At 44.8% G+C, this 23085-nt stretch overlaps 1 protein-coding gene across 1 annotated transcript in view; it reads right to left on the bottom strand.

The window, feature by feature from the left end:
• The window catches only part of LOC110983879 (uncharacterized), an 85749-nt gene extending 62906 nt beyond the window's left edge, over positions 1-22843 (bottom strand). Inside the window, exons 1-25 of the mRNA XM_087142481.1 lie at positions 22801-22843; positions 22208-22490; positions 20900-21150; positions 18989-19126; positions 18455-18644; positions 17034-17215; positions 15613-15837; positions 14594-14737; positions 14093-14221; positions 13168-13336; positions 11824-11918; positions 11219-11383; positions 10582-10734; positions 10156-10335; positions 8725-8946; positions 7826-8173; positions 6812-7099; positions 5083-5218; positions 4457-4613; positions 3504-3807; positions 2752-2968; positions 2020-2198; positions 1254-1784; positions 659-796; positions 21-176 (exon numbers count right to left, since the gene is read on the bottom strand). Coding sequence (XP_086998607.1) covers positions 21-176; positions 659-796; positions 1254-1784; positions 2020-2198; positions 2752-2968; positions 3504-3807; positions 4457-4613; positions 5083-5218; positions 6812-7099; positions 7826-8173; positions 8725-8946; positions 10156-10335; positions 10582-10734; positions 11219-11383; positions 11824-11918; positions 13168-13336; positions 14093-14221; positions 14594-14737; positions 15613-15837; positions 17034-17215; positions 18455-18644; positions 18989-19126; positions 20900-21150; positions 22208-22490; positions 22801-22843 — 5023 coding nt within the window. The remainder of the gene's footprint in view (positions 1-20; positions 177-658; positions 797-1253; positions 1785-2019; positions 2199-2751; positions 2969-3503; positions 3808-4456; positions 4614-5082; positions 5219-6811; positions 7100-7825; positions 8174-8724; positions 8947-10155; positions 10336-10581; positions 10735-11218; positions 11384-11823; positions 11919-13167; positions 13337-14092; positions 14222-14593; positions 14738-15612; positions 15838-17033; positions 17216-18454; positions 18645-18988; positions 19127-20899; positions 21151-22207; positions 22491-22800) is intronic.
• Positions 22844-23085: the final 242 nt, after the last annotated feature.

Genomic DNA, 23085 nt, shown 5'->3' on the forward strand with positions numbered 1-23085 from the left:
TCCGAAGACAGTCCACGTACCTGTTTCATTGCAGAAATAGCCAGCCGTGCAGTTGAGGCACTCCTCCACCCTCTTCAGCTTGGTGGCAGGGCTGAATGTCCCCTCTGGGCAGGCGTCTGGTTCCACAGTACCCTCCATGCAGTAGTAACCAGCAGGGCATTCATCATTCAGTGGGCCTGGCAAATCAATGAATAAAACATTCATGAATGAATTGACTGGCCATGAGGTAAATATAATTAATACTTTGTGAGTCTGTGACTGGTTTTAGGAACAGTACCATACCCATGTAGTTATTACCAGCAGGACATTGATGGACCAATGGCCCAAGACAGACACACATACAACAAATGAATGAATAGCTAGGGGAAAGACATTATGATGAATAACTCATGAGTATTGTCTGGCTTTCCCATAAGTCCAGTTCCAGAATTAAACTACTGCAAATGGACCCTCCAAAGGAGCACACGAGCAGAAATGCGTGTATAACAATTGATTCGCTCAAGAATTATACAACCAGGAATAATAAATAAGTTCTTTTGCAATAATAATCTGCAGCATCAGCCAGTGATCAACAAAGCAAAAAGACAGGGCAGAAAATTAAATTCCTCATGAATAATTCATGAGTTGGAGTGACTCAACGGTTTTGTTTGCTACTCACCATCTGTGGGTGTGGTGATGTTGGCTCCCTTCCTGCAGTAGTAGCCAGCTTCGCAGGGCCTGATGGGATAGACCAGGCCGGGTTCATCGCACGCCATCCCGGGCAGGCACGGTGTGCAATCAGCTTCGCTCATCAATCCTAGCAAAATGAGAAAAGTCAACTTTTTGAAACATCCAAAACAGACACCTTGGAAATCCTGATATGCACATCTTGGGCCCTGTGGGTTGTTCTATGTTCTTTGTCAGCACTTTTAGGGGGAAAATTTCTGGTTTTCCAAAATGATCAACTACACAGTAAATACCAAGGGTGCATGTTTTGTATGTCCATTTTCAAAGGGCATCAAACTCTAGGTGAAAAAAGTAGCAGTGGCCGGGCTCTACCTTCTTCAATCCTGCAACATCTTTCCAAAACTTACTGACAGGTTTTCGAAGGATACGGAGAGGGGTTACAGATGGGATAGGGTGGTACAAAGTAACATGGCTGAAAGAAAGGTTGGCAGAATAACTTTGACCAGATCAGAATGTCATCATTTTTATATACAGCACTTTGTGATTAAGTATTGGCTCAAAGATAATGTTAGTGAGTTGGACTCTACCTGTCAGGTTGTTGAAAGTGCCATACGAGCAGGCAAATTCCTCCGCGTAGGTTGTCCCATTCGGGCAGTAATACCCACTCGGGCAGACGTAGGAACCGTACCACACAACAGGGCCAAGGGTAGCGTTACAGTAATGCCCAGCTGGGCAGTCCTTGCAGTTCCACCGTCCAACCGTGTCCTGGTAGGTCCCTGATGGGCAGGGCTCGGGGTCGCCGTAGCCAACCCCGCAGAAGTGACCCTGGGGGCAGGTGTAGTCTGGGGGCGTGGCCGTCACCTGACCCTCAGGGCAGTAGTAGCCCTGCAGGCAGTCGCCCACAGGAGTAGGCAGGCCCTCGCGGGGGCAGAAGACACCCTTGGTACAGATCTTGCAGCTACTGTTGGCACTCTGCTCCGTGGCATCCTGGTAGTAGCCGATTGGGCAGGGCTGAGGCTCAGAGGAGCCCACAGGGCAGTAGTAGCCCTGGGGGCACACATTGCCTGTGGTGTTGTCAGTGGGATTGCCGACAGAGGCACCCAGGGTGCAATAGAAGCCTAGAGAAAGACACCAACAGAAAGTAATGATATCACAAGTTCCCACTCATGGGTTACTCCTGAAAGTTTTTGGAAGTAGTTTTTGTAAGCAGTTTCTGTAGAAATTCTTAATTTTTGTGTTTTATGTTTCTAATAAATAGGATGGAACTTTTCTAGTATTCATGATGAATAAATAAAGCGAGACTGACACTGACTAACCAGATTTCATTGATAAGAAATTGCTTTTTCTCATTACCCTGTTGGCATTCCAAATGCGGTGCAGCCAGTCCAGCCCTCTGGCAGTAGTAGCCAGGGTCGCAGGGGATGGCGTGGTCGGTGCCCCCCGGGCAGTACTCCCCTGGGTCACACTGGCCGCCGATGGCCGGGTCTGTTGGGGTGGGGCTGGAAGCTCCCTCAATGCAGTACCAGCCCTCGCTGTGAGAAAAGGGGGAGAAAGAGGCAACAGTGATAAACGTTTAATGCGTCGTATGTGAAGCACTCTTGATCGATGGTATTATAAAGGCAAAAGCTGGAATGTCGGCACATTGAGATCTGCTTGGCATTTGAGGTTCAACAGAGGGAGTTAGGGGAGGGTCATGCAATTGGGCTAGGGATGGGTTGAGAGCTAGGGTTAGGGATGGGTTGAGAGTTGGAGTAAGAGTTTTGGCTTTGCTGGTGATCTGCATCAGGTACAAATTTGGAAGTTGGGTTCAATAATTCAATTGGCAGTGTGATGATAAAGGAATCAGGATTAGGGTAGAGAGTGGACTTGAGTTGGGGTTACGAACCATCTCATAAAGCCATCTGCGATAAGTGGTAAGTAAATCCACTCTCACCAGCGAGCAGCTATGCAACTGTCCTCGATGTTTCCCAGATAAGTATTCATTAGTGACTTGTCAACCATTTAACAATGGATCTTTTCCACAAAATATGCAATTTGAGAGATGGCTCCGTAGGATTTCATGCATTTATGGATTAAGAACTGTACCTGCAGTTGGACGTGGGTGCATCGTTGCCACTGCCCAAGCAGTAGGATCCTGCCGTGCATGCTGCGCAGGCTCCCTCATCAACCTGCTGGGGTAAGGGGTTGAACGTCCCCGGCGGGCAGGGGAACTCATTGGACATGGTGGTGCCGTTGGGACAGTAGTGGCCGGTGGGACAGACGTTGTCCACATAGGTAGTGGTGTTGGCCAAACAGAAGAAGCCTAGAAACAAAAACAAAAAAATGATGAGATGCAACAAAAACTTGGTATGTTATCAAGAAATGATTCAGATCATCCATAATGATTCAGATCATCCAAGCTGACTTGGGATCTTTAATAACTACCTTGCAAGCAAGTGAATTATTCAGCTCTATCATTTTCATGTACGTGAGTGTGTGGTAGAAAAATGAATCACTGTCTTTCTGCAGGGGTAAGCAAAGTCAAGGGGCCACAAATCCTGCCTAGAAATTAAATAACTTTTCTTTTTTGTGAAAGAAAGAGCTTGTCATGCAAGGCAGTATTTACCTGCCATGGAAATATAGCCAGGAAGCAGTGGAAACAGAAAGGTAATTATTTTATAAAATTGTTGGTTTTTCCATTACAAAAGTCCTCTGGGCAATTTTAGATGCTTATAACTTGTTAGAAATCTATCATAACGTGGAAATCTTTTACTTGCAATGTGGTTATCAAAGCACCAGACACATGAGCGCAACATTCTAAATAGTTTTAGTTTATTGATGTTTGAAATCCTGCTTACCTTCAGGGCACACCTTGCAGCTGCCCTGGCCCTCTTGGTCCTGGTACTCCCCGGGCTCACAGCCGATGGGAAGCACCGTCCCCTGGGGGCACCGGTGACCTGTCGGGCACACCCCTCCCACCCCTGTGTGGCCCCCGAGGATCGGGCAGGTGGCCGGGTAGGTCTCGTTCTCCGAGGGGTTGTTGGGGTTGGAGCGGTCTACGCCCGAGTCGCACCAGTAGCCCTCGTCGCAGGGGAGGCTGTAAGAGGTGGCTGCATCATTAGGGCAGTAGTAGCCGCCGGGGCAGTCGGTGCACTGCTGCACCTGTTAAAAATGATGAGGTGAAATTGTCATTCAAGTCTGCCAAATGTTCTTTTGTCATCACTGCAATTACCATCAGTAAAGCAACCAGTCCTAAACTTAAACTTATGCAGACTGCTGGTCAAAATGAGGGGTGGGACATGGACCCCTGCCCACTCATACACCCTTCTGCATGCTTGTTCCGTGTTTATTGACCCAGGAGCATTTGTTTCATTTGACATTTAAAATCCCCCCTGCACCATTCCCACCCTCCCCCAAATTCAACTAACTATACTCTCCAAGGAAAAAAAGCAGTTTGGTGTTGGGTGCCACAGATGTATGACAGCGCAACCTAAAAAGAGGCATTCAGTGTTTCAGAAGATGTGCGCAACTGTCGCCTCACTGGTAGAGAGAGACTACACAGTACCCAAGTAAATACGTCACACGTGTAATCATGTGTGTAAAAGGCAACAGCACGAGAACCAGCGCGAGAACCATGCGCACATACTCCATTCGTTTGCACTACACTTCTTTGTTCAAGTGACTTCACACTTCAGTACTCTGCAGCCAAATGCTTCTGCCACAGTGCCTCGTCTCAACTTGTACAGCTAGACCCCTGCGATTCGTACATTGATTGACAATGCAAAGTTCTGTGATGTGTGCTCAGCGTTACCTTGTAGAGATTGGTCTGGTTGCTGTAGGTGCCGGCCGGGCAGGCGCTCCAGTCCAGTCCGGTGCCGTTGGTACAGAAGTAGCCAGTGGGGCAGTCCGCGATGCCCGGTTTCAGGTCCGGATTGCCGACGGTCTCGTTCTCAGGTAGACAGTAGAAGCTGAAAAAGACACGATACAGACATTCGAAGAAGCAGCTCATAAAGATGGAAGCTTTGGGCAACATATTTGAGCAATGACCACTTGTCAGCCCCTCCTCAAATTTGCCTACAGTATCCAGAATATATTTCGTACATGGGTTACCAGGGAAAATTAATCCAAGGTAACAATGGATGTCACTCAAACTTGCTCTTCAACAATCCAATGGAGCACTGACTACTGCGAACAGGGGCTACATTAAGTTGGCACTGTGCGCAATTATGAAGTAAGTGGTAAAAATGTACAATACTTTTAGGGCCACTTTTACCAGGCTTTTCTAGGCTACAGTGCACTCCTCTTATGCAAGGAAAGCTAAAAATTGTGCCCATTCAGTTGAAAAATTTGGCCGAGTACACTTTGCATCAACGCAGTACAATGACACGTCACACTGTCACCGACAGAAATAAGAGAGACAGAGGCCAATGAACTTACCCTCTGGGACATATCTTGCATTCATACTGTGTGGTCCTGTCGGTGTAGAAGCCGGACGGACAGGCCTTGGGGTCCGGAGAGCCTTCAGGGCAGTGCAGGCCGATGGGACACTCAATGGGATTGGGAACGCTAGACCCTAAGAATAAAAAATAAACAACAGTTGCAGAAGCTGAGGACCAAACAGCGGCTACAGACAACCCTCACTATCAAACCTGAATGCGCCATGTTTCATGCCTAGACAACCCTTGCTATCAAACCTGAATGCGCCATGTTTCATGCCTAGACAACCCTTGCTATCAAACCTGAATGCGCCATGTTTCATGCCTAGACAACCCTCGCTATCAAACCTGAATGCACCACATTTCATGCCTAGACAACCCTCGCTATCAAACCTGAATGCACCACATTTCATGGCTAGACAACCCTCGCTATCAAACCTGAATGCGCCATGTTTCATGCCTAGACAACCCTTGCTATCAAACCTGAATGCACCACGTTTCACGCCTAGACAACCCTCGCTATCAAACCTGAATGCACCACGTTTCATGCCTAGACAACCCTTGCTATCAAACCTGAATGCGCCATGTTTCATGCCTAGACAACCCTCGCTATCAAACCTGAATGCGCCATGTTTCATGCCTAGACAACCCTTGCTATCAAACCTGAATGCGCCATGTTTCATGCCTAGACAACCCTCGCTATCAAACCTGAATGCGCCATGTTTCATGCCTAGACAACCCTCGCTATCAAACCTGAATGCACCACATTTCATGCCTAGACAACCCTCGCTATCAAAACTGAATGCACCACGTTTCACGCCTAGACAACCCTCGCTATCAAACCTGAATGCGCCATGTTTCATGCCTAGACAACCCTGGCTATCAAACCTGAATGCACCACATTTCATGCCTAGACAACCCTCGCTATCAAACCTGAATGCACCACATTTCATGCCTAGACAACCCTCGCTATCAAACCTGAATGCACCACATTTCATGCCTAGACAACCCTCGCTATCAAACCTGAATGCACCACATTTCATGCCTAGACAACCCTCGCTATCAAACCTGAATGCACCACATTTCATGCCTAGACAACCCTCGCTATCAAACCTGAATGCACCACATTTCATGCCTAGACAACCCTCGCTATCAAACCTGAATGCACCACATTTCATGCCTAGGATTCACAGTATTTTAACGAATTCATTCTTACGTGAACACTCAAGAGACATCCTCTCTTACCACAGTTCAATCAAACATTAAATTTAAGGCACCACCCCACAATTTTCAATATGACTGGTTCAGTTTAATAAATGCTTTCCACTGTGGTCATCTGCCAGTGCACCACATTACCTAATGCCAGCAACAAACAGAAATTTTAGATCAATAACTGACAGCCACTGGTGCCCAGCAGCTGGTACCCATGGCAAATACACTACAGATTTGCAAATTGTTATTGCTCTGCATCAAGCAAATGGAAATAAGTACTTGCAGATGGTGTGCTGAACCACGAAAAGTCAAACATGGACCCACTGGAATAACAGAGTCTTCACAGTGCACCCCAAATAATACAATATCAGAAGTAAAGTCCTCATTTCCATGTACATGTGCAACGTAAAAAATCCATCCAGAGTCACTACGGGCTGACCGCGTTTTGTTTTATTTTTTCTTGCTTCAAACTTTTCGGATTTGAGGTGTGTTTAGGTGCTTTATGGAAACCTGCTTACCTTCAGGGCAATAGTAGCCTTCCATGCACAGCCCTTCTTCCGTTGTCAACCCGGGCCGCTGGCAGTACCAGCCGGCGGTGCAGTTGGTGCACTCTGACACGGCGGTCAGCCCCGTGTCGTTGGAGTAGGTTCCGCTGGGGCATCTCTCAGGCACCGCCGTGCCGTTGCCACAGTACTTGCCAGCGGGGCAGATGTACTGTCGCCGGTCGTCTGAGCCGCGCTCACAGTAGAAGCCGGGCAGGCAGTAACCTGCTGGGGCCAGGAGGGCATCCTCGTCGCAGTACTGACCTGTATTTAACCAAGATGAGAGATAGTAAGAAGTCTTTGTTCAATGCTCATCGAAGACCATCCTGTGATGTAGAAAGAGAGGCATAGACAACAGACAGAAGTGGGGAGACAACATTCAGGAACACCAATGGGTGGTGGCCTAGTGGCAAGAAATCAAGAAGCATCATGGGTAATGGTGACCATATTCATCAGTGGCACCCGTTGGACTCCACAATAGTTTTAAGTCGCCCAGGTTTAAACTTAGGGAGGAACGTGAACATACATCTGATGTCAAAGAACCAGTCATGGTAAAATAAAAAAAAAAAAAAAAAGTGCTCAGTTTAACTTCAGCCGATTTGACACTTGTGTATCTGTTCTGACTCCACTATTTACATGTTCAATTTTTCAGTTGAGAACGCACCAACCTACAAGGAGTAACATAACATAAATTAGACACCTGTGTTCTACATGAAAGAGTTCAGATAAAATACGAGTTGCAAACCTTCTCATGAATCATTACACTCTCATTCACTGAGTGAAGCCCTAAAACCCTCAAGTGAGTAACGCCATGTAATGTATTTCAACACTGGACAGTTCAGGACTCATGCTGCACTATACGTCCTTGACATTTTGCCCCTGAAAAATGAATTGTACATTTCAAGTTTGTCCTGAGTCCATCAAGATAGAGTTACACCAGGCGGATGGATTTGAATGAGGACTGAAAGTGCCTGGAGTTGGTGCGCCTACCTGCTAAGCAAGGTTCACACTCTGTCACATTCATCAACCCTTCCTCGTTGCTGTAGGTCCCCCTTGGGCAGGCCACAGGTTCCGTGGTGCCCTCAATGCAGTAGTGGCCCTCTGTGCACACCCCGGCGTCCGACCCTTGATCCGGGGCGGCCTTCTCCGCCCCCGTGCGGCAGAAGTAGCCGGCAGCGCACGGGCTGTAAGGGTAGGTCAAGCCGGGCTGGCCACAGTAGTAGCCACCCAGGCAGGGGGCACACTGGTCTGAGCTGGCCAGGCCCGTGGCATTGTTGAAGGTGCCGATGGGGCAGGGGTACTCGGTGGCTGCAAGGGTGCCATTAGGGCAGTAGTGACCTAGATGAAAATGTGAGATACGATTGGTGAATAATAATTAGTGAAGTCACACAAATCAGTAGCAGATTAGAGAGGGATGCGTAAGGGTAGCGCTCCTGAACTTTTCAGTTTCTTTTTTTGGGGAGGGGGTACCTTTTTTTTGTCTTTCATCTCCAAAGAAATATTTAAGTAACTATACCACAGAAATCCCCCCCCCATGTAAATAATAATTTCTGCTGCCTGGCAGTAGGGCAAACTTTTTAAGGCCAACTGTTACAGAGTGAGTTGTGTAAGAAAACTGCCTGAATGCCCCTCTTCCAAGCTCAAGACAAAATGACGCGCCCTGCTGGTATCTGTCACCTTTACTTGGTGTGCCCGCCTCCCCCATTTCATGAATGCTGGATCTGAAAAATTTGAGAAATTTGAGATGAGAGAATCACAAAATTCTCCCAGCAGACAGGAAAATGCCAGACGTGCTCTATTCTTCAGTTACGGTCTCACCACTTTAACTTTCAGAAACTGAATTGTACCTTCTAAGCTTCTAGAAATTAAATCTTTCCTTTCCCACATACCTTCGGGGCATATGTACGCTGTGTAGTTCACTATGGGCCCATCGATGTCATTGCAATAGAATCCCTCTGGGCATGTCTTGCAGGTCCACTGTTCTGGCTCGTCCTGGTAGGTCCCAGCCGGGCAGGGGACTTTGTCGTCTACACCTTCCTCGCAGTAATAGCCGGGCGGGCAACCGTAAGCCAACGGCTCAGGGACAATTTGACCACCGGGGCAGTAGAAACCTGGAGAGATGGAAAAACTCTCTTTTAAAATTTCCTCAAATCGTCACCGTTTTCACAAAGAGGCAAATTTTTCACTGGAGAGTTAAACCTAGGTTTCGAGAAAATCACATTTGAAGTCTGATTTTGAAATGCTTATTTTCCCAGTATTCAGCATGCCTTTGACTTTAACCAATGCTACTGCATGAAAGAGGGGAATTCAAATGACAAAAAACTGACAAATAATATTCATAGAAGTCAATAAAAAATTATTTATTTTGTAACCAAACAAAATCGCCTCTTTGTGAAAATGTTAAATTCCATGCGACTTTTGTCTACTCGTGAAAATGCATACAAAATTGTTATAGCGTGTTCCAGGTGCAAAATTGTTACATATGTATATACATTCCCAGCGTCAAATTCGCCTCTTTGTGAAAACGGCAAAACGAGTTTGCCCATGAATTTGCCTTTTATTGCTAACACTGTATCTATAGAACACAATTCACCTCTTTGTGATAATGCAAAACGCAGTTTAGTTGATTTGGCTGATTTCATTAGATTTGGTTAAAAAAATGATTTACACCAGGTTGTAGGCATTGCATGGCCTATTCAATTTTGCCCAAAAAACAGAAATTTGAAAAAACATCATGTTTTGGGGCCAAACAGTCGCTTTGTGACATTTTTGTATCCCTTTTTCACTTATACCGACAAGTTCTTCTTTACTTGAATGCTGGCAAATATTCGTCTTGAGTAATTTAATATCATTTTCCTTTTTAACATAGGCGTATTTTTCTGAAAGACTTGTACTAAAATTTCTCATAAACCAAATTGAACTGTGTCTAAAGCAATTTGGGAATCCTTGTTTGGTAAATCTGAAAGAACGTCTGAACAGTTTTCAATATTTGTACTGCTGCAAATTGTTGATACTGAAGAAGAAAATCCACGCAAGTTTGGACACTTCCGAAATGTGGAAAGGTAAGTTTTTTTGGAAGGGTGCTTCCATTATTCTATTCCTCACTGCAACGTTCAGATCTGACACGTATGTGCGATGATTTAACCAAGGGATATGTAAAATAGTTGTCAGCGGTCACATGTATTCAACGAACAGCAGGGAGCCATAGTGAAAGATTCTAAGATGGCCATAGTTTGTGTACCCATGCAAACTTTTCTACATTCTAGATTTTAGACCGGCAACTCCTTGACAGAACTCCCTCCTTTTCCAACCTACGGTACCTTGCGAGCAGTTCCCTTCCGGGTAGGGCAATCCGCTGGCCCCACAGTACTGTCCCCCAATGCAGTCCAAGCAGTAGGTGATATTCTTGGCCCTACGGGACGGCAAGTAGGTCCCTGGGGGACAGTCCTCCTCTGAGCTGCTTCCGGCGATGCAGTAGTGACCGGCGCTGCACTCGTTGCCTGCACAGAGATGGTTTATGAAAGATGAATTGCCATAGGGCATGGGGGACACATGCCCCCCTAGAGAAAGTCCCTACCCCTTTCTGATTGTAATAGCCCCCATTTGAATTTTTTTTTTAATATGCAGATTCTGCATACGAGTCAGAGTTTGTTATCATTGTCCTCTTGAAAAGATTTGCACATTCTGGGTGACGCTTCCGAAATTCCACCCTAGTTATGCTACTGGTGACCGTTCCATCTGCCTACCTCCTGTTCCTGTTGGTTTGTCGGTGGTCGAGCCATGAGTGCAGTAGTAGCCAGCCGCACAATCACCCCTGGGGGCGTCCAAGCCGCTTGTGTCACAGAAGGTGCCAAGGTCACAGGTCGTCTGCGAGGAGGAACCTTGAGGGCAGTAATTACCTGGGAAGACACAGCAGACATGAACGTTTTGAAGCCTACTAGATCAAGCAACATGACATCCTTATCAGAGGAACTGCCTTCAAATTCAATCAGTTTCAATTCATTTACAATAAAACTGTCATCACCTAATAGTTATAGAAAGGAAATGAAACATAGATGAAAGGGATGAAAATCACCACTTTGTTAAAAAAAAAATAAGAATGACCTCAAAGGTAGTCACAAGTGGTCAAAATGACCCCATTTCACTGTTTATAGTTGATGAGTACCACGCCCCCCATGAATTTCCCCCCAGTGGATTAAAGTGCTTGCCCCTCTCCCTGTGACACCCACGTGCCAATACAACGATGGCATTATACGAGCCCATGGATGCACATTGAAACTCAAGCTTGCATGCAAGTTGGCAAGTTCTATAAAACAGACTTATCGACAGAGCCAAGCAAGGCAAGCATATAAACCTGCCTTTGTCTGGTCGCCTTACACCTACCTGCTTGGCATTCACCGCCGAGGCTGGGATCGGACGGCTGAGCTTCGTAGGAGCCACTGATGCAGTACCAGCCCGGGTCGCATAGCGCCGTGGGCTGGCTGTTGCCTTCCCCAGCGCAGTAGTAGCCGGCCGTGCAGGGCACGCAGGCCGATTCGTTCTGGCCTCCTGCAGATGGATGAAGAAAAGTCACGTTGTGGGTCAGCCCTATCCCTCACGATATCTGTTGCTGGTTGAGGTTCTGGAACCTTCAAGATTTGGTTATTTATTGGGCAATTCTGTGCATTGTTTTGTACAATATTTGGACATCAATACTGGGTAGTAGCTGGACTGACTAGTCTATTGGTAGGCCTCAACGGCTACCACAGTGGTCAGTGCCATTGATGCCCCTTACTTTGCTGCGCTGCCTTCCAAAAACCATACACTTCACAACCAGACCAGCCAACTGTGCCCAGGCACTGAACACTTATCCCTTTATCCACACTATTTTCCTTTAGGTCTTCTCAAATCTCTGATGAACAGCCATCAAAATACTGGGAGGGTGTATCAACATCTCTGAAAACTTGACTCAAACTCGGTGGTGGTTTTGCTCAAATTTGCTTTAATACCTGTCAAATTGTTAAATGTGCCCTGTGGGCAAGGGAACTCAATGTCATAGGTGGTGCCGTCTGGACAGTAGTGACCCTCAGGACACAGGGTATCTCTGTCAACAAAACGCAACCAACAAAATAAATCAGTAAACAATTTAAGCACTGAAACTGGTTCAATGAATAAGACAAACTACTATAAACTAGGGCTGTACCAAATATCCGAATAACCAAATATTCGATCGATTTGTCGAATATCTGAATATTATTTTTTGAATTTGAATATTCAAATGCAAAATTCATGAAAAGTAAGGCAATTTTTTTTTGTTTTAAATGAGAAACATTACACTATGGAGGCTTGTTTCAAGCAGATTCAAATGAAAAGCTTCAGAAATCTTACAATGATTTAAATCGTCAATTATTCATTAAACAATTTAAAAGGAATAGAAATTTTAGACAGGGCTATAAGTCTTGTTCATCTCTTAAATTTTGCTAAGTCGTGGTGGGAGATACTCCTAGATGAGAGAAGCTATGATATTAATCATCACGTATAATTGTATATGGTTCGTTCATCAACAATCTGCTGGTTGGTACAAACGAATATTCAGATATTTGATCAAATTGAAGGCGAGCATTTGAATAGTGAATTATTCGAATTGACTCAGCCCTACCATAAACACAATTTAACACCACTGCAGAGGGAGGCAGTGTGCTTTGCTTTACTTTTCCTGGCAATTTGTGACCCGTTCTGCCAAAAGGTGTATTAAGTTGCACAATACAAAAACTTGTAATGGCCCATTCCGTATGCCAAGGGGGAAAATATTTGGAAATATTTTGAGGCCAATTGCTTGACCAGAAAGGAAAACCAAGCGAGTGTCTAATTTAAGTTTGATGTTTCTGTTCGTTATACATTATCTCAAAAAACACATGTGATCAAATGAAATTATATGAATATGCAAATGGCAAATAACTCCAAAATGCAAAATGCTACTGAGATGAATTACATATCAAATGAAAACTTAGGATGTGAGCAATTTGATTATACATATAACTCAACTTCAGAAAAATGTGACATAATACACCTTTTGCAGAGCCGGTCAAATATGTTCTCAAGCAGGACAAATTACAGCAATTCCAAATCTACAACTGATGGAGCACAGTTCTGTGTTTCTCACATTCAATCGAAAGATACTCAGAATATTCCTCCATCCTTTAACAAGCTTCTTCCACCTTCAACAACTTTGTACACTGTTTCTGGCTGCAGGTTGGAATTCCAGACCCAACTGCATGACAGAAAAGATTTTTCAATCACAGTTGACCCTTGGCAGCACATCAATACTTCAATAGTCATCAGAGGCCACTTACACAAATGTGGTCGCGTTCACAGGGCAGTAGTAGCCAGCAGGGCAAGTTTTACACGAGTCCTGCCCCTCCTCATCCTGGTACGTCCCTGCACTGCACCCCTCCGGGTAAGTGGACCCTTCCACGCAGAAATGACCCAGGGGGCAGATGTCACCGTAACCCGTGTGCTCCCCTGTTTTGAATAAAATACAGCGCTGCTATATAAATTGAAAAATGAACTGAACCTCTACAACAGCCAAGACAGCTTTGAAGTCGTGTCCATCACAAGTCCCTGCAAGTCATCCAGTCTTAAACCAAGCCATAAGTCATTCAAATGAACTATGACAAAAGTAATTGCCGGCCGCTGATCACCTTCTTTGTCATGGCTGGTCTTGTGAAAGGACTTGTGACTGGACTAGTGGTGGGACTTGCGACGGACTGTATACCCAGCAAGAAATGAGACAGAGGCGTACCCCCCTACAGTCCGATCCCTATGCACACCCGAGACGTCGAACAAAAATTTTGGACTGCATTACAACACTGCTGTTAGAAACTCTTTATGAGTGGTACCCTGATATGCAGCTCTGATTGACTCCTGCTCAAGCATCATGTGACAGTGAGTGTCAAAAACCAGACGGAGAACAACGCTCCAAACATTGGCATAAACTTGATGATTCAATTAAATACAGTGGCAGAATACAGACCCGTAATGAGCCTGATTATTTGATCCCAATGGAGTTTGTGCTCTATTAAGGCAAAGCCGTGGACATTGCTGGGGTTCGATAGAAAACCCACATCTGTGAAATTTGTGGGTGGGATTCCAACTTTCGCAACGGGAGTGTGGATTTGGAGAATGATTACAACACGAAGAAACGGTGGTAACTGTCAAATTTTGGCAGAGCGACAACAGGGTTTCAAGTAGATTTATAACACAGCAACATACATGTACCTTCATACGTGCAGGAATCATTGACGAATGCTGTCGGGTTTGGCCTGTCAACCCTGGAGGTGCAGAAGTACCCGGCGCTGCAGGAAGTGGTTGGAGCAACCAGCGTGATTCCATCGCAGTACATCCCACCTATTCCAAATGAATAACCAGTTTGATTAAAAACATGCCCCTCAAAAAATCATGCAAGTTCACAGCCAAACTTGTTATATGCAATTCTAAATTATCTTCACACGTTCATACAAAATATAGCAGTGCTCAGACAGTGTTCAAATCTGCACTGCTGAGGAAAAATCTTAAAATTATTATAACCAGATAGGCGGAGATATCATTCTTGACAGCCTCTTTCATGAACGCTCAGTAAATTTTTCCGAGAAGGCTATTTCAAAACATTCAAATCCTCCTCTTCATGGCACTGCAAAACCTAAATCCTTTAGTGATTTAGGTGGCCGTCTCATTCAGTGGTCGCTCAACGATATGAATTAAGGCATCAGGCCTTTTTACCTGGGCAGCTGGTGCATTCCGTCTCGTCCTTCAGGCCGAGTCGTCCACCGTAGGTCCCTGGCGGGCAGGCCGTCCAGTTCATGCCGGTCCCAGCAGGGCAGAAGTATCCCTGGGTGCACAGGTTGAAACCTGAGGAGGAATTCCCTGCCAGAAAATTAACAAAAATAGAGCAGTGAACTTGTATGCCTTTCGTTGTCCTTAACTTTTCATTGCTTGGAAAATCTCAACGTTAATTTCACTTCTTCTTCATGGCCCACGGCTTAATTTAACTTTAGTACACAGAATCTCTATACTACACCACATTATAGTTTGGTGTTGGCTGGACCATTTCAAGTTGTGCATCCTTCGTAGTAGGAAGTTTAATGCAAACATATCCCAGGTGTGGCTGTGTCCGTAATGAACTGGCTGAGACTGAGTTCTACACGTGTCTATGGCAATTTGCTGCAGCCGCAAGACAGTGGCTTTCATAGGTACAAGCAGCAGGCTATTTCCCACCAGCAGATCCAGAGATGAGGGGATGAAAAAAGTGCCCCCCCCACCCTATAATTCTGCTGTCAACAAGTTATTTCATTACTTTAGAGACAACAATTTCCGTCCAAATAAGAAAGAGTAAGCCCCATTTATTTGTTTGGGTATCAACTCAAATTTACACCCATCTCCATTTCAAGGCCCCCCTCAGTGACTGACCTTATTCACAGGGCAGCCATATTGAATTGAAAGTGAGGTTACCTTTATTTTGGGCAACTCAGAATAAATGAAAGCAATATTAAAGTTCACTGCAGACTAATTTTATTCACAGTAATAAGCAACACCTTGATATAGAAAAAACGAAAGTGAGGCATGGAACCCCAAATAGTCAGGCACCGTCCAATGACAGATTACAGTGAAGAAAATTGAGTAAAAAAACATTATCAAAACTGGCTTTCTTGGATCCACTGCTGTGTCTGGTTACAGGCACATGTATGTATTCAACCCACCAACATTCGTGCAAGGGGCCTTCCTTCCATCCCCCTACTCACCTTCAATGACTTCCTCGGGCACGCAGTAGTATCCCTCGGGGCACACCAGGCACTCGGCCTGCTGGGTGAGGTTGGTGAAGGTGCCCGGCTGGCAAGGAACCGGCAGGGGGCTGCCCTGAGGGCAGTGTAGCCCAATGGGGCACGGGTAATCAGTGGGGTTAGGCACGCTCTGGCCTTCAGGGCAGAAGAACCCGGGATCGCACTCGCCAACGGGGGCTGTCAGACCTGTAATGTAAAGCAAAGTGACGGTAAATTTGTCTTTCTGCACATTTTTAGGCATCCCTCAATGTTAAAGGCTCGGCATTTGTTTGAATATTGTGTTTTTTAGCAGGATAGAGGAATGTGATAGGATGATGACTTTTTCTGCAGGAATCGTTTGCAAGAATGAAACTTTTGAGATTAGCGAAAGTTGTGTGCCTAGCTATAACCAGCAATTTAACAAAATGAAATCTAGTCCACCTATTTAAGGCCACTTCGTACTTCAGGCAAATTTGAAAAGAAGCAAATATGACATCCTGAACACACACTTGCAGCAAAGTTCCCTTGAGTTGAAAAGCGTTCAACTATTGCGAAGTTTGCAGGGCAAAAAAATTTGGTCTGACATACCAAAGTGGTTGTCATGTTCACTTTTGTGCCAGGTATAAAACAACCTAGGGTTTCCCTTGCTTAAACCTACACGGTGGGATTATATTAACTGTGACTGCTGGTCTGTGGCATGCCCTGAATGGAGGGCTTTGTCCAGCAGCAGGCCCCATTGAACCAGCAGCTGCATGGTGAATAGACTGTATGTGTGGTATGCACTAATCCTCACACAACGGTGCTGTAGTAGCAGTCCTCTGTATGGAGGGCTTAACAGGCATCCTCCACTGTCGATATTTAGACCTTGCATTTTTAACCAGGGTATGGTGGGATAGTTTGGGGCTATAACTAATTCTAGAAGGTGTCTCCCCAGCATGTTTTCATTACATTTCTTTTATTTAAACGTAATCAAAAGAGTTTGCTGTAATTAATTGATGTTTTAAAAACATGAACACAACTGCACTTTTGTTTATGAGGTCACACAATGCAATAGACCATATTCGCGGGGGACCCAAGTTCAGTCAGATTCCCCTATGTAGTGAATTCATTTGAAAACGTTAAATCTAAAGAACCAGACTCTTTTCTACAATTTCATTCCAACCCCCCATAATCACCTGGTACATGTATATGTACCATCCCATTAAGGGTTTTAAATGTATACAATACGCTCAGGAATATGACTGACATTGGGTACCCCGCATATACGATCTTTTGGTACTGTGAGAACTTTAAGGAGTAAAATCTTGACTTTGGAGCGAGTTTTTAACTAACAGAGAGCCAGACCTCAGACCTATGCAATTGGATTTTGGATCTCCTCTAGAGTGCACAAGCCCCGAACGTACCAGTCTGGTTGCAGAACCAGCCCTCGTCGCACGGTTCACACTGTGACACGTTCCAGCGGTTCTCGGTGTCGCTGTAGGTGCCCAGCGGGCAGGGTTCGGGGAAGCCAGAGCCCGTTTCGCAGTAACTGCCAGCCGGGCAGGAGGTGTTGCGGGGATCGGAGGAGCCTAGGAGGCAGTAGTAGCTGTGGAGAAGGGGGGTGTGCGAAGAGGAGGAAACTGAGTAAGCCTCTCAGCAGAAATTATCACCACAGTCCCTTAACATCTGTCTTCCAACTGAACTCCCAAGCATTATCATGTTAAACAACACCTGAATAAATCCGATTGGTGAATTGTCGACCACATGCATCAAGTATTAGTCCCAATGCATGGTACGTGCAAGCACAGTAAAAAACAGTGCATTAGAGGCATGCAATACATGTAGTTCTTCCATTTACAGCTGTCCTAATAGACGATGCTGTCAATTAAGCTCTTCGTACAAAAGAGCAGGTGGCTGACAATAAAAAAAAAATCGGTCTTTTCAACTTATGAAAGAATTTAATAACCGGTAAGCGATGCTGAGGCATCTAATATAGAGAGACAAATTAAAAGTGTAATCAAATGATATGGAGCAAGTTGACCAACAATCTGGACCATCTGATGAAGCGAGAACTGATTCCAGATGACAAAGCTACCGTACTTGTCCCAAGTTCATGCCAGACGGAGAAAGGAAAGCAGCATCTTTGACACAAGAGGATCTATTCAGACATCTCTCCACTGCACGATTGTGAATATTCATCATTTGAAAACATTCAAATGATGAATGTTCACAATCGTGCAATGGAGAGATTTAATAGTTTCATACAGTGACAGATTGAATGTTCCATTCCATTTGGCTTCACTTCATGAAACAGAACATTCAATATGCCACCTCATGAAATAGAACATTCAATATGCCACCTCATGAAATAGAACATTCAATATGCCACCTCGTGAAATAGAACATTCAATATGCCACCTCATGAAATAGAACATTCAATATGCCACCTCATGAAATAGAACATTCAATATGCCACCTCATGAAATAGAACATTCAATATGCCACCTCATGAAATAGAACATTCAATATGCCACCTCATGAAATAGAACATTCAATATGCCACCTCATGAAATAGAACATTCAATATGCCACCTCATGAAGAAGAACATTCAATTTGCCACCTCATGAAATAGAACATTCAATATGCCACCTCATGAAATAGAACATTCAATATGCCACCCCATGAAATGATTCCTTACCACTCTACTCATAGACACCAATTATCTACATGTATATAACAACACATTGGTCTATTAGTACATTGTACATCAAGGAAGCACAACTATGTTTGAGCCAAGTTTTGGCACAGTGTCTGCTCGGTTCATCAGAAAGCACAGGCTCCTACCCCTGTTCGCAGGGACCGCTGGTCACGTTCTTGCCGACCTCGGCGCAGTACTCCCCGGCCCGGCAGAGCTGGCAGTCCGCCTCCTTCTCCAGCATCAGCTCATCGCTGAAGGTTCCCTTGGGGCAGGGAGTGGGGTTGGCAGTGCCCACCTCGCAGTAGTGGCCCTGGGGACACATGTTGGCTTGCTCACCTAGTCGGACACAAAAATCAGTGGGACCATCTCAATCATACTGGTGAACAACTTGATTCATTTACATTGTTACAATTTTCTGCATCATTGATACAAATCTGTACAGTTTCCAACTGTACATAAATGTTCAATATCGCTATTAATACCTTTAATAGACTTCTGTTTCCTTCAAGAACATCAGTGCGCACATGTGAGGTAAGCCCAATCAAGTTGGCTGTACACCATTGCACTCGCACTGTATATCTCCAACCTGGTGTGAAGTTGGGTGCTGTGGCCCTGAATGACCTTGCCCAGTTTGTAAAAATAGAAGAAGCTTTTGTAGAATTGGTGAATTTGACACTCACCTTGTTCGGGGGTTGATGTCTCCGCATATTCCCTGCAGTAGTAGCCAGTAGCACACAGATCAACGGGGTATGGCATGCCCGTCAGAGGGCAGTAGAACCCACCTAGGCATCCAATGCACTGCATCTCCGTCTGCCGCCCTGTGACAAAAGTAGCAAAGTACAAAATGTCTTTAAAGTAGACATGTACCAAGGTGCAACTTGCACAACACAAGATCTTCAAATGACTGGTGGCAATGGAAAGTTGAAGGATATGGGTTATTTTATAAATTCAGGGTCCAAAAGTGTCCCTTTTACACTTAAGTGTGTAATTTGACATGGACATATCACTGAAATTGATTTCAAACTTTCAAGTTGTTTGGCAGGTTATTTGAAATGAGTCATCACTCTCGGAAATAGAGACTTTGTTCTGAACTTACAAAATCATATGTCAGATTTAACAGGGACACAAAACAGTTGGACCCCTAAATTATAGAATGACCCAAATAACATTTTCATTGTTTAGAAAAAGAGAAACGCTACCGTAAGTACTGTTTACGACCTCCGTGTAACAGCATTGTGGTTGAGTTCTTCATGAGTACTTTTAACAGCTGAAGAGCTTCTTTCCAAACCATGAAATTTTCCACAATTATGAAATACTGATGAACAAAGGGAAAGTAGCAGGTGTCCCCTGACTCCATTTTTCACTGTCTTGACCCAATAAGGCATGTTCAGCTTTTAACTCACTCTAGGCAACCATTTTTCACTGTCTTGACCCAATAAGGCATGTTTAGCTTTTAACTCACTCTAGGCAACCATTTTTCACTGTCTTGACCCAATAAGGCATGTTCAGCTTTTAACTCACTCTAGGCAACCATTTTTCACTGTCTTGACCCAATAAGGCATGTTCAGCTTTTAACTCACTCTAGGCAACCATTTTTCATTGTCTTGACCCAATAAGGCATGTTCAGCTTTTAACTCACTCTAGGCAACCATTTTTCATTGTCTTGACCCAATAGGGCATGTTCAGCTTTTAACTCACTCTAGGCAACCATTTTTCACTGTCTTGACCCAATAGGGCATGTTCAGCTTTTAACTCACTCTAGGCAACCATTTTTCACTGTCTTGACCCAATAAGGCATGTTTAGCTTTTAACTCACTCTAGGCAACCATTTTTCACTGTCTTGACCCAATAGGGCATGTTCAGCTTTTAACTCACTCTAGGCAACCATTTTTCACTGTCTTGACCCAATAAGGCATGTTTAGCTTTTAACTCACTCTAGGCAACCATTTTTCACTGTCTTGACCCAATAGGGCATGTTCAGCTTTTAACTCACTCTAGGCAACCATTTTTCACTGTCTTGACCCAATAAGGCATGTTTAGCTTTTAACTCACTCTAGGCAACCATTTTTCACTGTCTTGACCCAATTTGACCCAATAGGGCATGTTCAGCTTTTAACTCACTCTAGGCAACCAGGAAAGGGTAGGATTCTGACAGGTATTACAGACAATGGTGCTAATCCGGCTGTTACTGCACTTGCCCATTACTGTCATTCAAAACCAAAATGAAGTTTTACCAAAGAAACGAAAATGGATTTTAAAGGTCAAAGTGCTACGCATAATTGCAACTATCTTTTTATCTTTCAAAGACCTCTTTTTGGTAACAACATGACCAACTTTCCACTTTCACATGGAATACTGGCGTTTCATAATAACGCGCCTCCAAGAGTTTGCAATGCGTTGACCAATCAGCGCGCGAAATCTGTCAACCCAATGCACGTTTAGAAAGGGTCGACAGATTTCGCACACTGTGATTGGTCACCGCGTTGCAAACTCTTGGAGGTGCACCACTGTGAATTGACCGTATTGTCATGATGTGATTCATTTGAGGGACTCCACTACAACGCTGTCCTGAAACTGACGCTGAAACGTACCTGTGAAGTTGTTGAAGGTACCGATCGGGCAAGGGTACTCGGTGGCGTAGCGCGTGCCGGCTGGGCAGTAGTACCCAGGGGGGCACACGTTGGTCTCATTGTACTGCACCACGGGCTCCTCCGTGCTGTCGCAGAAGTATCCCGCCGGGCACTGCAGGCATGACCCCTGGCCCGTCTCGTTGTTGTAGGTGCCGTTGCGGCAGCGGGTCGGTTCAGCCGAGCCCAGCTCGCAATAGTAACCGACGGGGCATCTTCAATTCAAATCCAGAAGTAAATTCATTACCTCTATTTGTTTTTTCCCCTCCAGCATAACAGGAATGAGATTGCAGGAAAATGAAATATCCACAGAATAATCAGCAGAGCTTATGAGGGCGCTACAGCAGTGTAGGGTCCATGGTAGTTTATCTGGTCCATTTCTTGTTCACTGTACCAACTTTGCAGAGAGAAACAGCTCGATGGTTATCTCAGGATTTTTCCAGATTTTGAAATTCCTGACAGAAAATTCTTAAATCAGGCAAAATTCTGATGAAAAAATCCTGAAAAATTTCAACCCCTGGCTTAAACCTTTCAACAGTTTGAACAGTGAGCTTTGCTTCCTCTGATCCACTTCCTGGGCTAGTCAATGCGAGTTAACACCACAGGTGCAGTGCACGCTGGGAGCAGTGCATGTTTTTCACAATGCATGTGTACACAAAGTGACCTTAACAACAGCTTTTGGAGAAACTGACAATGGGTAAAGTGTAGTTCCAGAAATTAGGGGTCCAAAAGTGTGACACTTTTGTGTCCCTGTTACATCTTATATTTGTTATTTGACATGAGAGTATCACCAGAATTGATTTCAAACCATTACTATTTGTTTGCAAAGAGTAATTTGCATTAATTCATCACCCTTGGAAATTAGAAAATGTGTTCTGAACCTACAAAATCACATGTCGAATGTATCAGGGAGACCTCCAACGAATGGACCCCTAATTTCTGCATTTACCCGCATTCCATTGAAAACTGCAGCTTCTATTTTGACCAGAGGAACAGCCTGGTCCAATTTTCCAGCTAGAGTGGAGGCGGTAAGAGTTCAAGAGTCTGTACTAGGCCTTGCATGGTTAACGATCCTGTTTTGATTTTCAGATGTTATGGCTCATCAAATGACTTTATTTTTTCAATCAAACTATAAGGAAGGATAGAGATGATTACAAAGTACGGGTTTTGAAAGAGCAGCCTTTTCAAGTTGGAACAAACTGGGCTCAAGAAAAAGGTGAATAAAGTCACTTCTTGATTTTGATCTGTATGTTCATCTGCCCAGGAGCTCACCTGTACTCTGGTGGGGCTGAGACGTTTTGCCCGCTGGGGCAGTAGTAACCGACATCGCAGGGTCCCTCAGGAAGGTCTAACCCATCCCCGGGGCAGAACATGCCCTCTGTGCAGGGCCGACAGTCCTCCATCGCGTCGTTCTGGGTGCTGTTCAGGAAGGTACCTGTTGGGCACGGCTGGGGCTGGATCGACCCCAGAGGGCAGTAGTAGCCCTTTGGGCAGATGTCGCCCGTCACGCCGTCCGTCGGGGAGGAGTCATTGGCATTCAGGGTGCAGTAGAATCCTTTTTTAAGGATAGGTCGAGGATTAGAGTTTGAATGCTGCCTTAAGTCTCAGGCCTAATTTACAGTAGATTCCCGTTATAGTGCTCTCAAAGGGTTCTCACAGAATTGAGCATTATAACCGCTAGCACTTTAACCGACTGTATGGAAAGGCAACACGTGCAACATGTGCACATGTACTTCTATGCACATGTATAGATACATGTCTCTACATGTACATGTATGTGAATTTTGTTTACATGTATTGGCAGATGTATGCACCGTAATTTTCTGAGTATATGCCTTGTGTGCGTAAATCTCTTCAAAAATCACCACGGGACCTCGTGCATGCTGCATTGCGGTACACGCACTGCATCTACACCCATCGCGACATCCTGACTGCTACTGCATGCCCATTCATGGACAGTCCAATCGCTGACTTCTCCCAATAACCACGTGACCACAGAAAGTGATATGTCATCAGAAAACCCAAGTGAAAACAGATCAAACATGTCATGCAGAACACAATCGACGAAAAGACAAGATTTCCTATCCGGAGACAGATTTTATTTATCGGTATAAAGAAACCTTTAGGTAACAAAAATACTACATGTAGTA

The sequence above is a fragment of the Acanthaster planci genome, linkage group LG10, assembly GCF_054643075.1.
Source record: "Acanthaster planci isolate LZ-2023a linkage group LG10, COTS_SCS, whole genome shotgun sequence".
NCBI lineage: Eukaryota > Metazoa > Echinodermata > Asteroidea > Valvatida > Acanthasteridae > Acanthaster > Acanthaster planci.